The sequence below is a fragment of the Malania oleifera genome, chromosome 3 (assembly GCF_029873635.1).
Source record: "Malania oleifera isolate guangnan ecotype guangnan chromosome 3, ASM2987363v1, whole genome shotgun sequence".
Taxonomy (NCBI): domain Eukaryota; kingdom Viridiplantae; phylum Streptophyta; class Magnoliopsida; order Santalales; family Ximeniaceae; genus Malania; species Malania oleifera.
This window is the reverse complement of record NC_080419.1, coordinates 32,885,331-32,903,419: the sequence shown is the minus strand read 5'-3', so window position 1 is coordinate 32,903,419 and position 18,089 is coordinate 32,885,331. Positions and strand designations below refer to the sequence as shown.

Below are 18,089 nucleotides of genomic sequence, written 5' to 3'. Positions count from 1 at the left end.
TCTTATTTAAATTATTGCACTTTAGTTTCCATATGTGTATACTTGATTATTTACTGTTATAATTATTCGTATGCTCACATTTAATTTAAATGAGATATGTAGCACTCGTGTATGGTCGCGTTAATTGGTAAATCATTTTTCATACACGCTTTAAATTAAAATGGGATATGATGTGATGCACGTATGCAAATGTTTAACTTACAGTGAATGCCATATTTGTTTTTAAATATTTTCTTACTTGATTGATTAGGGGAATTGAGAATGCTTAGACAGACCCAGGTTGTGCAATACTGTTGTCATCTAGTTTAACCCGAGAACAAATTTTTTATACCCAATTCACCCCCCTCTTGGGATCACACCATTTCCAACAACTTGAGAACAAATCCCTACACTCGAGAACAAATCCCTACTGTGCTCACCAAGAGCCTTCGCCAAATGGTTCCCAAAGAACCTTCATAATAAGATGATTGATTACAACAACAATGCGGTAATTGGTTTTTGGCTACTGCATTTGAAGCACACTACCTAATTAAGTAATTAGAAAAACTGTCACTAATAGTCTTGACCTTTCTTCACGTCAACAAATGCATTATTAGTGACAGTTTATGAGAACCGTCACTAGCTAATATAAGACTATTAGTGACGGTTTTTCTCGTCAAGAATTCTACTTAAGGACATACTCTTCTCGTTGTATTTTATCTTCAACTCATCCAGATTCTCATTTTTGGTGTCAAGAACACTGATAGGCTAGCCACAACATTATTTCTATCTTGTTTTACTAACTGCACAATATCTATCAACAACTGTTTTTATCTATCCATTCATTGCTACGAAGATAGCCTCTTAGCCTACTGGCCCTGCTGAATTGTAATCATCTTCACGAGCAACCAACCCATGCATAGATATTTAAACCAAGCTGTTTCTTTCGTGCATCCCATTCCTTTTTAATGTGATTAGCAGCTTCAGAAGATCGATCTCTCAAAATCGATCTATTGCATTTAAAAACTAGTCCAATCATTGCAAAACTTCACCACAGCTCCCCTGGTTTGAATACGGTCATTCAAAAAGGTATGAACTTCAAGAGGTTTAAATTTAGAGAATCTTTTCAACCAATATTCACTATCAATGACAACTCTTCCATCTTTTTCATCCACTATGTTAAGAACGATCCCAGTTTATGGCCAGACATATATATATATATATATATATATATATATATATATATATATATCATTCTGCTCAAGAGTTTGAGAGATATGGGTGCTGGTTCAACATGGTGATGTGTTTGGTCCGACTCATCAGCTAGGTCAATTTCTCGGCTTGTCAACAAATGCGTGCATTAATTATTAGTGACAGTTTGTAGTGGTGTCAGTCAGATCACTAGCTAGGCTAGCGGCCACAACATTATTTCCATCCTATTTTGCTTCCTGGATAATATCAGCAACTATTTTTTATCTATCCACTACTATGAAGTCAATCTTCGACTGACCGACCCTTCCAAATTGTAATCATCTTCACAAGCAACCCACCTAAACATATTTGAACCAAGCGCACTATTTCTTTCTCATGCATATCCCATTCCTTTCTACTGTGATGAACAACTTCAAAAATCTCTCAAACTCTATTGCATTTAAAAAATCAGTCTAATCATTGCAGAGCTTCACCACAGATACAAAACTTATATAAGACTATTAGTGACAGTTCAGAAAAATCGTTTCTAATAATAGACTATTAGTGACAGTTTAGAAAAATCGTCGCTAATATTAGGATATTAGTAATGGTTCTTATAAACCGTCACTAATATTCTTGATCTTTTCCCCAGTCAACAAACATATTATTAGTGACGGGTCTACAAACCGTTACTAATATAAGACTATTAGTCACGATTTATGAGAACCATTACTAATAATAGAGTCATTAGTGACGATTTCTCAAAATCGTCACTAATATTGTTGACCTTTTCCTAGTAAACATATGCATTATTAGTAACGGTTTATAGAACCGTTACTAATACAAGACTAGTAGTGACAATTTTTTTATACCGTTACTAATAATGCACTATTAGTGACAGTCTATGAACCGTCACTAACAAGGGTATATTACTGACAATTTCAAAACGTCACTAATACCTCAAAAACGACCCAAATATTTTCTCGGGATAGTTTGAACGTGAAAAGTGGTTTCCTATAATAGTTTGAACAGAAAAGCTGATTTTTAGTGACGAAAGTATTAATGACAGTTTGAATTTCGTTACTAAAAGTGTCGTATTAATTAGTCACAATTGTTAAAACCGTCACTAATAATTACACTATTAGTGAGGGTTCGTACAAACCATCACTAATAATTTCGTCACTAAAAACCAGTTTTTTTTGTAGTGATTCAAGTTTGGTTTCAAAATATCAAAGTGATGCTAAATAATATTATGACTTTCCTATATACAATCTAGTAATCAGCAATATTGAAGTAATTTCCCAATCTAGTTTAAAAGAGGATGATGAAGACTAATCCATACAAGAAGACAAAAAGGCTAAGCTTAAAAGCCAAAAAAAAGAAGAAGAGGATTTATAAAAAAAAAAATAAGGATCTCCAAGAAAATTATTCATTTGGCAAACATCTACTTTAGGAAAATGAAGACAACTGTTATGGAATTAGGCAGCAAGGCGTGTGGAGGAGGCAGTTAGTCCAATGACCCATGTATAATGCCCTAGGAAGATATTGTTTTATCATCTCTAATGGCAAGTGTATGTGCTAGTAGTAGTTGTGATCCAATGAGTCAAATAGGAATAACAATAGTATGTAATAAAACTTTATTGGACAATAAAGAACTCTGAAATTGGGAATTACCAGTTTGTGACAAAAATACTATTCACAAAAAATGCAGAATTCTTGATTTTAAGTTATTTATAGGACAAAAAATGAAAGAAATAAATGTTAGATTTGTAGACAAATCTTACGGTAAGAATTTACTTTCAAAAAGTCTTTAAGAAATTATGTCAAATTAGGATACAATGATTGATACCTTTGACAAAAGTAGGATTGAACAATGCTTTGCTAATTTATTTTAGAGACGTTAGAATCCCAGATTATGCAAAATCTATCACTAGAATGATAGAAACCTCCTTAACAAATGAACCAGTATGTTTCAAATGTTATCCAAGTTTCATAGTTTGACTCAATGTTGATGACCATAAAAAAAGTGTCTATTGATAGATACGCAAACTTACAATAACAAATTCCTTTAAGGATCAAGCCCATACAAATTAGTTTACAAAATTCACAAGAGACCCCTAAGTTCAGGAATTGTTCCTCAGTATAAACTATCTATTACAATGCTTCATCTCAGGAAAATGTTATGGTTCCCAAAACCCTTAGATGAAGAACCTATCTCATCATCTGTCAATTTTATATTGCTAGACTATCTCTATCTTAGTAAAGAATTTTTTTTTCCTGTTTCTAAACAAATAATCATAGATTTTGAAAAATTTAGACCGTCCACATCAAAAGAAAATCCTCTAATGGAAAGAATTCAAATTGAAGAACAAATTGCCCAGCCAATTTACGAAGAACCTAGATAAAACTATTCACCAACTCAATCTCCAATTTATGAGTGTAACATTATTGATCAAAACAACCAAAAATCAAGAATAATTGAATTAGGATTTCTAGAAGATAGAATTTTGAACCACCAAAGAACAAGAATCTCAAAGAGCAATTATTTTCGAAAAATACTATAAAAAAAAAACTAAGTAATTCAAACAAATATGGTATAATGATATGATAATTTTGGAACAAAATGTCTCTTTTTTTGTTCAAAAAAAAAAAGAGGAATTTTTTTGTCTCTTTTTTTTTTTTGTCTCCCTTCAAATAGAGAGGAGCGAAGGACTATGGAGTGTCTCAAGGAGTAATAATGAAAATTCTTTTTCCTTGGCCTTCTTATGATAATGAAGCATTTTTTTTTTTTTGAAAGTAATTTTTATTAAAGCAACTTTTTTAAAGTAGTCTCATTAAAACAATTTTTTATCTTGTAGAAAACCTTTATTTATTTATTTATTTTTTGACTTTTGTTACTAAGTTTGCCTTTTTTGTGCCAAAAGAGAAAAAGTGAAGTAATTACAAACGATCATTCACCAAGAGAAAAGGTTTATGTCCATAATAAAGAGAAGGAAATTCAATATGTTCCTCAGCAGAAAATACAGATTACACTGTACCCAACACAACCAGTAACAAAACAACAAATCCAAGTTTTGGTAAGACAAAAAGAAAGCTTAGGCAGATTTTATTAGAATGTACTCGTCATTGATCATGTCATGGCAACAGCTTAGCAAAAACAAAGAAAAGATAATGTCATGGCAACATAGATACGTCCTTCTCAATTCTAATTAAAAGGCAAGATTTGCTAGCTCATCAAGAGTCTTGAAACTGTAACTTCGGTACAGGGCGTAATTACAGTGGTTCCCCAGATATCCACCTTTTGAACATGGCAAAGCATTCCTTTGGTTTATCCTCTGCAGGTGTGTGGCCTGCTCCCTGCACAACACAAATAACTAATTAAAATTCCCCTCATCTCGCTTCTGCAGATCCATAATTAGGGAATAGCACTCTTGCCTTGACAGTTGCAAAAGTCAAACCATTTGAGTATTCTCTCGAGTATCTGCATAAAGAGGAGACAGAAGTTGAGTAATCATCTTATATTTAGAAATCCAAGCACACCCAACACAAAGCCTTTAGCATTGATATCTCTTTTCGGTCATAACCCTACCCTGCAACTTGACTATCAACCAACCACGGCCGCCAGTCATCAACGACGGAGAACTTGAGGGATCTAATCCATGATTGGGTTGCTGAGTATGGAACTAGCAAGTCATGATCACCACTGCAGCATACGTAAAAGAATCCACTGTTAGGCAGTGTGGCTTGGAATGAAAGGATTTACGAATCACATCATTTACAGTTTTCGTTTCTGGTTAACTCTGGTTCTTGGTGTGAGAAGAAAGAGTTAACTAGACTTACAATTCTTTGGGGTTCTCCTTTGGATCATGCCTTCTTTTGTTTTTTTGTTTTTTTTTTGTTGTTCATTCACTTGCTGCTTCGCTCGGTTTTCTTGCTTCAATCATCAGTTATACAAATATATATACACCCAGGTTCTTTTGGTTTATATATATTGTATCTTTGGGTGTCTTGGTGGATATTAAGCACTCATATTTTGATCCTAACTTCGGGATTTCTGCCGTGATTTGAACCTCTGGGTGACTTGCATCTTTGACTTCCTTTTGTCGTGTTAAGTTTCTTATGTATTTCTTGGCGTCTTTTGGACAGTGGGAAGATGCTTTACTACAGTTAGACCCGTGGCCAAAGTATACGTAATGTTTATAGGAGGCCATACCAGAAGGGCAAAAATATGAAGTTTCTTCATAAAAGTAGAGCTGAACAAATTGCTGACAACACAAAAGTTTGCAAAAAGAGAACTTCTATAGAAATTACAAAAATAAATAGAATTATAAGAAAAAGGAAATGTGTTAATTTTGACAAGTTAAAAACTGATGCTGGAGATATCTGTGCAGTGAAAGATGCTGGAGATATCAGTGCAAAGAAAGAAAAAAATGTGATACGAGAACAAAATATCAGTAATGACATTTTTGCTAATACATGGCTTGAGGAGATGAGGTTGTGATATAATCCTTGTAACCATGTGTAGCTGTAAAATAAACCTGTAACTATTTTTCCCTCTAATGAGAATCTGTTTCTTTTTCTGTTTTATTTTTACCAGCTCTTATATAGAATATAGCTGGTATGGTTTCAGTCCAGCACGATTGTAATTCTGGTTCTCTTCTTGATTCATTCAATAAAATCAAAGAGAGCATTTAGTTTTTTTACATGGTATCAGAGCTTCGATTCAGAGCTTGGGCTAGCTTAGAATCAATGATTTCTTAGTCAATTTTCTTTTCATTTTTCTACTTGAATTTTCAATCAAGTTCTGGAACATCATTCATGGCATCCTCTGAATCAAATGATCCAACAAATCGTATTACTCCACCGACCACTGAGACCAGTTCTTCAAATCTATATTGTCTCAATTCAAATGAAATTCCAGGTAATATCTTGGTTACAAAACCACTGCTTGGAATGAAGAATTATCACTCTTGGTTAAGGGCTATGATATTAGCTCTCACTGCAAAGAGGAAGATAGGTTTCATTAATGGAAAAATTACTGAGCCAAGTCCAGAATCCCCTTTTTATGAAGATTGGTTAAGCTGCAACACAATGGTGATTTCATGGATGATCAATTCCATGTATGTTGATGTCTCAAGTAGCATAATGTACTGTCAAACTGCCAGAGAAATGTGGCTTGAATTGCAAAAACTTTTTTCATAGGGTAGTGGTCCCAAGATTTACAATCTTCAGAAGGAGATTTTTCCTATTTCTTAAAACCAGATGACAGTTACTGAGTATTATACAAGATTCAAGAAACTATGGGGTCAATTGCCAAATTTAGAGCCATTACCTGAGTGTACATGTGGAGCCATCAAAGCTTTAAATGTTTCTAACGACAAGACTTATGCTCGATTTTTGATGGGTTTGAATGAGAATTTTGAGATATAAGGACTCAAATTTTGATGCAGGAGCCTTTTCCTTCGATTAGCAAAATTTATGCTTTGGTTCTTCAAGAAGAATCTCACAAGAATGTAGTACATGGAAGATTTTACACTGCAAAACCTGATTCAGTGGCAATGTATGCAAATTCGAAGGGAAGTAACTCTGGTAATTCTACTTGGAACAAAGGAAATAATAAAAGAGAGAGACTTTTATGCACTCACTGCAATATGCTTGGACATACAATTGATAAATGTTTCAAATTACATGGTTATCCACAGGATATAAACCTAAAGGAAGACCAAGTGCTAATCAAGTTATCTACAATTCTAGAACAGCACCTGAGAATGTTTCGATTCAATGTCCTATTTCTAAAACTCAGTGTGAGAAATTATTGACTTTCCTCAATGCTGGATGTAACTCTGGTAAAAATCATCTTGCAGCCAATGTGAGTACTGGTAATGGATTGACTAGTTTGGTTTCTGGAGCCACTGATATGTGTTCATCTTCTGGTGTTACTGCTACTGCTGATGCATTAGCCATTACATCTTATCCTCAAACTCCTGACAATTACCTTGAAACCATGTCTGGTATTGTTTCTGGTTTTTCTTTTAGTCCAAATTTAACTCATTCCATTTTTTCAACCAAACTGGTTAATAGAACCTGTTTTGAATCTACTAAGTGGGTTCTAGACACAGGTGCTACTGACCATATGGTACATTCTGTGTCGTGTTTTAGCACTATAATTGCTACATTGAATTCTCATGTGAATTTGCCAAACGGTGAGGTAGCCTTAGTCACACATGTTGGGAATATTAAAATTAATGAAAACCTCACCTTATATAATGTTCTTTGTGTTCCATCGTTCAGTTTTAATCTCATATTAGTTAGTCAACTTGCTAAATCTATTCAATGTTGCCTTATTTTCTTTGGTAACTTGTGTTTCATCAAGGACCTTGCTCATTGGAGCACGCTTGGTCTGGGTAAAGAGAGCAATGGTTTATACCTGCTGGAAGATAGCAAGTTAGTCTCTTCTTCTGTTTCAGCTGTTTCTTCTGCTAATAAAATTCAGCCACATATATGGCATTTGAGGTTGGGGCATCCATCAAATGCTAAGCTGAATTTACTCAAGTCAAATAATGTACAAATTGGTGATTCAAATGAAGATTTCTTTTGTGATGTTTGTCCTCTTGCCAAACAGAAAATATTACCATTTAATGAAAGTATACATATTTCCAAGAACTATTTTGATTGGATCCATTGTGATTTGTGGGGTCCATTTTCTGTATCTACCATTGACTCTTGCAGATATTTTCTCACTATAGTGGATGATTGCTCTAGATGTACATGGGTTTATTTGTTGAAACACAAATCACAAACTCAATCCATAGTAGAACAATTTTGTACTATGGTTGAAACTCAATTTTCTAGGAAAGTAAAAATCATTAGAACTGATCATGAAACTGAATTTATCATGAGTGATTTTTTTGCTAAAAAGAGAATTTTACATCATTTAAGCTGTGTTGAAACCCTTCAGCAAAATGCAATTGTATAAAGGAAACATCAACATATTTTAAATGTAGCAAGATCACTCATGTTTCATTCCCATTTACCTTTACATCTTTGGGGACATTGTGTGTTAACTGCTGTATCTCTGATTAATAGAATTCCTAGTACACCTCTTTCTCACAAAACTCCTTATGAGATTCTTTATGGCAGTCTTCCTTCCTATGATCATTTAAGAATTTCTGGCTGTCTTTGTTATGCATCTACTGTTGCACATAATAGATCCAAATTTGCAGCAAGAGCAAGGAGGTGTGTCTTTCTAGGTTATCCTTTTGGCATTAAAGGTTACAAGGTCTTAGACTTATGTACAAATGTAGTTTTCATATCTAGGAATGTGGTTTTTCATGAACACATATTTCCTTTTGTTGACGGTAAAGCCCCAATTTCAAATCCATTTACTTCAATTCCTAAAGTTGATGATCTTGCATCTTCCAGCTCAGGTAATAGATTTTTTGTCACTCCTCTTAATATACAAGATGAGTCTATTGCTTGTTCAGATTTTGTTCATGATCCTATTTCAGTTCAGGTTTCTTTTCTCCATTTAGATTCTTTTCCTACAGTTTCTGATCCTACTATTCCCAAAGTTCCTATTTCATTCACGTCTGAATCTGCTTCTCCATCAGTTCATGAATTACTGTCAGCACCTCTCAGAAGATCATCTCGACAATCCACTAAACCAGTTTACTTACAGGATTATGCTTGTGCTACTACTCATGATATTTCTTATCCTTTTGGTGCACCTTATGATGTGGCTGATGGGCTCTTTTATTCACACCTGGAGCCTTGTTATCAGTCATATTTGTTGACAGTCAGCACATCACTTCAAGAGCCACAATCATTCTTTCAAGCTGTTAAAGATCCTCTTTCGAGAGTTGTAATGGACAAAAAAATTAAGCTCTTGAACATAATCATACTTGGGAGTTGATAACTTTACATCCTGGTAAAACTCCTATTGGGTGTAAGTGGGTGTATAAAATTAAATTGAATGCTGATGGAACAGTGGACAGATATAAGGCAAGACTTGTGGCTAAGGGGTACACACAAAGGGAAGGCATTGATTTTCTTAAGACATTCTCTCCTGTTGCTAAGACAGTCACTGTTCGAGTTCTTCTTGCTTTGGCAGCTGCTAGATGTTGGCCTATTCACCAATTAGACATGAATAATGCATTTTTACATGGGGATTTAGATGAAGAAGTGTACATGTCATTGCCTCCTGGTTTTCACAGCAAGGGGGGGGGGGAATTCAGTTGCTTCTTCTTCCTCACATGTCAGTTTCGTCCTCTTGTTTGTTTGTAAGCTACTGTAAATCTCTTTATGGTTTGAGACAAGCCTTAGCGATGGTATAACAAAACTATCAAATACTATTCGCCAACGTGGTTTGTGTAGTCTACTGCTGATAATTCTCTCTTTATTCATGCTAAGGTTTCTTTATTTACAGCTTTCTTTGTCTATGGGTTATAATAATCACCGGAAATGATTCCCTTTGTAGCAACTTTGAAATCTTTTGGATGATAAATTTAAAATTAAATGGTCTTGGCTCACTTAATTTCTTCTTAAGACTTGAATTGCTAGAAGCAAGAAGGGAGGAAGCTTAAACCAAGAAAGTTTTGCTTTATAAATTTTAAAAAAAACAAGCATGATGGGTTGGCGGAAGCCTAAAAAAAACCAAATCTCCATGGAACAATAATTGAGCTATCAAATGTACAGGTGGTGAACTTCTCCTCAGATTCCAAGCATTTACGAATGCTCATAGGAATTGAGGTATTTGACACTCACCAGACCTGATATCACTATGCCTGAACAGCTAGAGTGGCAGTTTTTAGCCAGGCCCAAGAGTTTCCTCATTGCGTGCTGGCACCTAGAGTCTTTGCAATATAATTAAAGGAACACCGGACAAGGGATTTTTTTCCCTAGTGATTCAGATTTACAATTAAAAGCATATTGTGATCTGATGGTAGGCTGGTCAGATACAAGAAGATCCTCTTACTGAGATATTGTGTTTTGTCTTGAAATGCCTTGATATCAGGAGATCACGAACAATCATGGTGTCAATCTTCATCTGAAGTTTGAATTGATCCATGGCAACACTACTTTGAATAATTGGATTTTATTTTTATTAAAAGATTTTCAAGTGAAGCGGGAGAATCAGTTTTGTTTTTATTGTGATAACTAGGCAGCATGCACATTGCTGCAAATCCTGTGTTCATGGAGATCACCGCCATATAAGCAGATGGCCATTGTTAGAAACGAGTTTTAGATGGTACAATCAAAGACCTTTTATGTGTCATCCAAGATACAATTAGGCAATATTTTGTAACTAAAGCACTTGGTGTAGATACTATGTTAGAATTGGTTAAGAATCTGGCTTGATTAAATATTTTTACCTCATCAATTGACTATCCAGAATATATCATGGATTATCCAGCAGCAAAGAAACCTTGCTCTGAAGGGGGGGGGTTTAATTTGACAAGTTAAAAATGATGCTTGAGATAATCAGTGGTCAGTGAAATCTGTAGATACAGTTTCAGAGAAGAAGAAAAAAAGTGATACCAGACGAATATCAGTGATGACATTTTTGCTAATACGTGGCTTGAGGAGATGAGGTTGTGATATAATCTTTGTAACCATGGGTAGCTGTAAAATAAACCTGTAACTATTTTTCCCTCCAAAAGGAATGTGAATCTGTTTCTTTTTCTATTTTATTTTTACCAGCTCTTGTATATAATATAGCCGGTATGGTTTCAATCCAGCACGATTGTAATTATGGTTCTCTTCTTGATTCATTCAATAAAATCATAGAGAGCATTCAGTTTTTTTACAAAATGGCTCCGTGTAAAATAATACTGCTTGATGCTCTGGGCTCTTTCATAAGTTCAGGGCCTTGGGCCAACTAAACATTAACATTATGTTTGAACGAATTTGTATAAACTATATACTTTTGAAGTAGAAAGAATTGGATAAAAATGGGGCAAATGTGTCAATTGATTCTTTATATTCGCAGACCATTTCACTTTTTAAACAATCGCCACACTTCCCATACCACAAACCAATTTGATGTGATTTTTAATCAAGCTCAACTTGAATGTGTGCGTGTGCATGTGGTTTTTGGGGTGTTGGGTTGGACTATAAACTTTTTGTTCGCATTTAGAAATGTAGGCAAAAAGGCTTTCAAAATGGCCACAATGATTTGTTTTTTTTGAACAAATATCTTCAAATCTCTCAAAGTTAGGGTAGCCAAGGATTTTTCATCAATGAGTAATGCCCCTCTTTATCAACAAGCATCGTCTCCCTTATCTATCTTTGGTTTTCACTCACTAAGAATCCCAATTGGTTGATTATAAAGAAGAAAGTCCTTGTATCTCTTCTCAAATGGTTTGATATTTGGGCAACTTTCCAGTTTAAAGCATCTAACAAAGTAAATCGTAGAGAGGTTTGGCTAACCTGTATATAAGATCTCGCTACTCTTCCGGTGGCCGAAATTTGATGATATCATAAATCCAAACCTCCATGGACATAGCCGCTGCCTTTGTTGCACCTGTCCCATAATCCTTACGTTCCCATGATTTTCATGGCAAATGTTCATCATTATTTTGTTTGAGCTAATCAATTTACTAGCAACATTACTCCCACCTAACAACGAAGTGCCTCCTGTACCCCCCAACATCATTTTGCCACAAATGTCAAAGAAGGTCGACGTAATTCTTGCCCAGTTCAGTTAGTATAGAGCAAAAGTTTAATATTTTCATTTAAGGGTCTATTGGTGGTGAAAAAAAAATCATTTTCATTTTTTGTTCCAACTTTAAAGAATTACCAAATGTCACATTGTTTTTCTAAAGTTTTTTTTTTCATTTATCATAAAACCCTTGAACTTAATGATTATTCAATTTCAATGTAAAGTTAGAAAAATACGAACAATTAGCATGTAGCTTTGGACAACAATCATAAAATGGGGGTTAAAAAAATTTTTCCACAAATAATAATTGCCAAAAGATGTTAACATCTATGGCATAAGCATGTATGTGGGGGCAAATAGGGGGGTCGTAGGAGATGGGTTACTCTACACTACTCGACTTTAAGGATTGGAGGTTGAGAAAGCAGGAACGCTTCATAGCTCTCTTGGAGTAATCGACCGTCATTTACCATCTCATGCGGCAGCTTAAAAATGTTGACAGACATTCAGGCGGGCCAAGGATATTATGGGCATTTATTTTTTAGTACCTAACCCAAGTACCACCACTTTTATCACATTTCCGCAAGACTTTTCCCAATTGTTGCAGTAAAAAAGAACTTTATATATATATATATATAGAATACTTATTATTGGGTCCAGTCCTCACCTTGTGTAGTTGAAGATCCTTTACACACTCTGAATTTCGCAATCTACATTCACGTACTCTCCAATCTATCATTTGCAACTTCTTTTTGGTTGACTGAGAACATGACAACTAGGTAGTTTTTCAAAGCATCGATGCCACAGAATAATATAATATGTATGAAAACAACTAATATCTCATAGCATATTTGGTGGGTTGGAAAGAAGGAGAGAAAGAAAGAAGAAATTTAGTGAGAGAAGAGAACAAAATAAAAAAAGAAGTAACAGAAACATTACAGTAGAGAAAAGAAAAAGCAAGACCTAGTTTCATCATCCACTCTCTTTACTAAGAAAGGGAGTGTAAGAAACGTTACAGAAAAAAAAGGAACCAAGCGATATTTATTTATAACAATGTCGCCCACACTAAATTGTCGTAATAATCTTTTACCTCTCTCAATTTGAAAGAGAAAAAATTAGTTCATTACTTATGCCATATCACATAGACCATCTAAAAAGATGCCTAATTACCTCATAAGCTCATAAAATAGTCCCATGGTTATGTCGTACAGTACCCTTCGAATTTCGTCCAGCCTGCATCTGACGTCTGTTCCCAAGCAAATAGCCCTTAACTAAATTCAGGAAACATCCAGCTGAAATAATATAGACTCATCCAAAAGAGAAATTATCCATACGAGATATAAGAGGTACTTAAGATTGATAACGGTTCATGACCCCCTCATTGCCCTGCAGCCTCACATATAGGAAACATAAGTTGGTCATAAATAATGGGGAGAAAAAATGCTACTACGCTATACATCTGACGAAGAAAGTCGAGCTTCCCCTGAACCATCTAATATTTTGTTGACAACGATTGAACAATTAACCCCACTCACTGAATGTAGCCTCCGGCGATTATAGTGGAGTTGCGAGAATTGTGGTGTTGGATCAACCACTGTTGAACAAGCGAAAAGAAAATGTGCATAATAAATGAAACCAATATCAGTCGTATAGATTCTAACACAGACTGGATCATATGGCCTATTGCTTCTTGCTGTTATACAATCCAGGCCTTCTTCCGTTCTAATAGACCTTTACCATTTCTTAAAAATTTTCCCTATGCCGCTCTGTCTAGGCCCATTAATATGTAATATCACACAACAAAGAATGGAATAGTAAGACAAAAAATGACAACAGATACCGGAAATGTACTAATCAGCCTGCAGTTTATAGACAAGTATTCTGTTTCTATTTTCAGTTGCCCCAACAATAGAGAAAACATGAACCCAATAAAGGATGTTCTACTAGAAAACTAGGACGTGATCATATGTTTCATTTACATTTTTTATTTTTAAAACGAACTCAAAAATTCCCCCTTCTTCCCTGGCAGTTTTTCCACTTTCTGTCTTCAAAAACTGAAAACATTAATGGTCCTCAATATTCCTGACAAATATTTGGGAAAGTTGAAATCAAGATAGAATTTTAGTAATTTCTGAAATTTTGAAAATGAAAAAAGACAAACTTTTCCATCCAATTAAAATTCTACATCCTTAGGATCCCCTTGATATTTAGTGTCATGGAAAAGCCTTTGTTCCACCCGTCCATCCATTCGATCTGTTTAATCATATTTTAAGGCTTTTGTTGAATAACTAGAACTAATCAGAACATCAACATCTGTGGAATATAAGGAAAAAATTTCTTCAAATCTCTCACAATACCGTTTCTCAAAAAATTGTACCTATGATAACCATGCTTTTGTCTCCAGGCTTGAACCCCAAGTTCCGCGAGTAGGAGAAATCCGTCCCCAACGGGTGGGCATCTAAAAATATTACAACTTGACACCTGCAAATGCCTCATTTTTTACTAGATAAAATACGGGAATAAAGACAAATGACGAAGAAAAGAGAACCATTTCCAGTCCTGACCTCAAAGATCATTAATTTAATTATATAACACCTGGATATATGTTAAGAATACTAATTAAGCATGGGATGCACCTTTGACCATGATGTGGATCAGTACCCATGTCGGTAAGCTACAGTTGTACTCGCACAATGGTTTAAAGCGGACAGGACCTCAAAAACCAAAACTTTATAAAAAGGCAAGGGTGTACTCTTTACTATATCCATACAAAAGTGTTTAATGGTATAAGTTTTCTATACTAGGGTTTCCTTCCTACCTTTGGAGTTGTTTTCTTTCTTGTTTACTCAATTTTTGATAAATATAGGGGAGTTTAGTCTTTCTTGTTTTGGTTTTTTGGATGCTATTGTTGGGAGCTCTAATGCATTTCTTTGCTGGATCGACGTTTTTTTTTTTTAATCATCAGGGACTTCGCACACCATTTGGCCCTTTGGACTCTATGTCGTGGCCCCAACCCTAGATGGGGGTGAAAGTCCCCATCCATTAAAGTCCCTTCGGTAATTGACACATAATCCTTAAGGGAGAATCGAAAGCAATACTTGAATGCATGGCATGAGCAAGACATTTTTTTCAAGCTATGTTGGGAATGGTATGAACAATAGTGTGTAATTAACAACAATAATGGAGGAAGTCGTTTGTGCAAATGACTTCATTATTTTATTCATTACAAAATTGACCCCTCTTGTTGTTGCTTGATTTTGGAGGTAAATATGTACCTTGTGTATTTTGGAGAACTTGTTGCGGATTAAAGGAGTGTGCCACTTCCAGTACTCCATCATATAGGGGAAGTAATAGTGCACTGCTTTTCTCGTTACAAAGGATGATAATTGAAATATGTCTTCAACGAGAACAACATTTTTTACCACGTTTTCTGAAAGGTATACTTCGGATTATGGATATTGGGGCTCACCTTTTTTTCATCTTATTCCACTCTTGAGTTTTTCTAAGGTCCGTTTAGACTTGTTTCTTAGTGCATGTTTGGGATTTTTTGTATGGGGTTTTTTTTTTTATTCCAACTACAGGAGGGCGGCACCGTCAATCTTTATTGATATAAACACTCACTTTTGTGGAGATAACCGTGGTTTCAGACAGTAATTGGGAGATTAACAACAACAAAGACGTAAAGGCCTTCTAAAAACAACACCAACCACCAACCAAACAGGACTACAATCGAACAAACTAACATAGAAACAAATCTAACAGACCTCTGAAAAAACCAACATATATGGTTGTTTCGTGTTATGTTTTTGGGAAGGGTTTTTAATCATTATCTATATTAATCTCCATTTTTGCTTATCTTGTCCACCGGTTTTCGTCCCCAAAATTGTGACGTATCAGTAAATACATGGAGATGCGCCCTTCATCTTTATTAAAAAAAAAAAAAAAGAGAATCAAACCGATACTTTGGATTACACGAACTTAGCAAGTCGCCCTCATACACTTAGTTACCCCGAATGAGCTTTGCATGGATCGATGTTGTTCTTTAAGAAGGTGATTTTTGTTGAATACAGGTCAAGCTTTGTGTCGTAGCGTTTGACATTTTTTTTTTTTGAGATATATACTTGTTTATACAAAAGTTTAATGACAACATTTCTTTAGTTTTTACATTCGAATTTAAAAAATTTATGGCTGTGTTAAATGAATATGTTTCAGTTTTAATAACTTGTTTCTTTATTCTTAATCCATGCTAAATAGAAAATAAATTAACGGACCCTACTATTTTGTTATGCAAAATTATATACCACTTTGCTTCTTTTTTGTGAACGTCTTTAGATTACAATAAAACTGGTTAATAACATTAATTCATCTACATACATACATCAGTATATTATAAGCAACAATTTTGTGAAATAATTCTTCATGAAGAGAGAATGAATAATATACTGTAAAAATAATTTTGCAGTGAGAAGACCAACGAAGTCTCATAAGACCCTTTTAAAATAGTGTTACGCATATAAATACATTGCCTACTAATTTAATATCTTAATACATTTTTTTAAATTTTTTTCACTATTATGTTTGTACAATTATTAACAATCTTCTCCAGAACATTATTCATATCATTTTAAAAATGCTGATAATTATTACTTTCACTGCCAAAAAACTTCATTGAATTTTTCCTAAACTCTTAATATTTCGCCAACAATGATTACATTAATATTATGTATTTTCCCAATAGTTGATATTGTTTTTAATTTTACCGCAATTGATTGAATTATAATATCATGTCAACTTTTAACTTTCAAAACCTTTCACAATTTTACCCCTCGCATCTTTAAGTTTTTGCGATAAACTTATCTTTTTTTGTACATAACTATTTTTTTATATTTAAAAAAACATTAAAAAATGTGATTACAAATATAGAGAAAAATTTAGACATAAAATTATTGATGAAATATATAAATTAGAGTTTTGGAACAAACCCATTTCAAAAAATGTTAATTGTTCTTGAGACGATTATGTCCATAAAGTATTATCATTATGGGACTATGTAATGTACTGAAAAAATTAATAAATATTAGAGAAAAAAAATTAATGGGGCGACTTGTGACTTTGTGACCCCAGGTTCAGTGTTTTGATTCATTCTTACGGTGTTTAGCCCCGGTATTACCATGAGTGTGTCAATGAGCAGGCACGGCTTTCACTCCTCGGTTTGGTTGCCTCAATAGTGTCGAAAGTTCTCGATGGGACTGGGGTCCCCAATTATCAAAAACAAAAAAGTTATAAATAATTTTTGCGAAGAGACAAGAGGACCTCACGATGACCGCATGACGCACTTACTGTACGAATTGTAGGCAGTGCATTTTACCTAGACATGTGCATGTTATATAGATATATAAATGCCTAACATAATATGAAAAGTGATAGCAAATTTCAAATAAATAGATCTGTCCTCAAAGTGGGTAGGGACTACACTTGTTGGTCAATGACACCACAAACCAACCTAACTTCTCTCCTTATCTAAGTGCTAATAAAAAGGATACTTTGTACACTTGGAATTACCATAACACCATTAATAAAATAATATAAAGTCGGATTAGAAGATTTTTCGTCCAAATCTATGGTACCGGTTAATAGAACTCTTTTGATATGATTATCACCGATCTAGAGCAACATGGTGTGGAAGGATTTCTGTAGGAGCTAGCACCCACTTCAAAAAAAAAATTTCTCATTGTGCTTGACTTTGAAGAGAAGATGCAGATCATACTTCCTTCGAGATTCAGCAACCCCCCTTAATTTGAACAGGTTAATGAAGAGTTCTAGATGGAGTATCTGTACAATACTGTTTTCCATTTCATTGTCTTCTTTCTTGCGCGCCAGATGACACATGGGCGCAATTATCCAACATTGTTTTTTTTCCAATCCGCTTGAGTTCATATTTTGACTTAGCCAAAGAAAAAAAAATTTCTGTAGTGTGTGTCCGCTCCAAAAGGATCGGTGATGAATTTCATTTGTTTTTGTTGGCCATATTTCCTATAATACAAGGTAGGAATAGAAAGAGCTATAGTGAAGACATACCGCTGTTATTTCTATAATACAGTAGGATAGAAAGAGATGATAGTGACGAAATAGCCGGCTGTCATAGGCCAAACATAAGATCCTTGAGGCTATGAATGGTTAGAAGGATAGATAATGCTCAAAGAGAGTTGTGATGGAGATTGGGTCGACCCTTTTGGGTCTCTGGGGTTAACAGTATACCAAT

The 18,089-nt window shown here is 34.6% G+C and overlaps 1 protein-coding gene across 1 annotated transcript in view; it reads right to left on the bottom strand.

Annotated features, from left to right (window-relative positions):
• Positions 1–4,242: 4,242 nt before the first annotated feature.
• Positions 4,243–18,089, bottom strand: part of LOC131150696 (serine carboxypeptidase-like 7) — a 61,672-nt gene continuing 47,825 nt past the window's right edge. The window contains exons 12-14 of the mRNA XM_058101573.1: positions 4,760–4,873; positions 4,606–4,651; positions 4,243–4,527 (exon numbers count right to left, since the gene is read on the bottom strand). Of these exons, the coding sequence (XP_057957556.1) occupies positions 4,444–4,527; positions 4,606–4,651; positions 4,760–4,873 (244 nt within the window). The 3' untranslated portion in view covers positions 4,243–4,443. The remainder of the gene's footprint in view (positions 4,528–4,605; positions 4,652–4,759; positions 4,874–18,089) is intronic.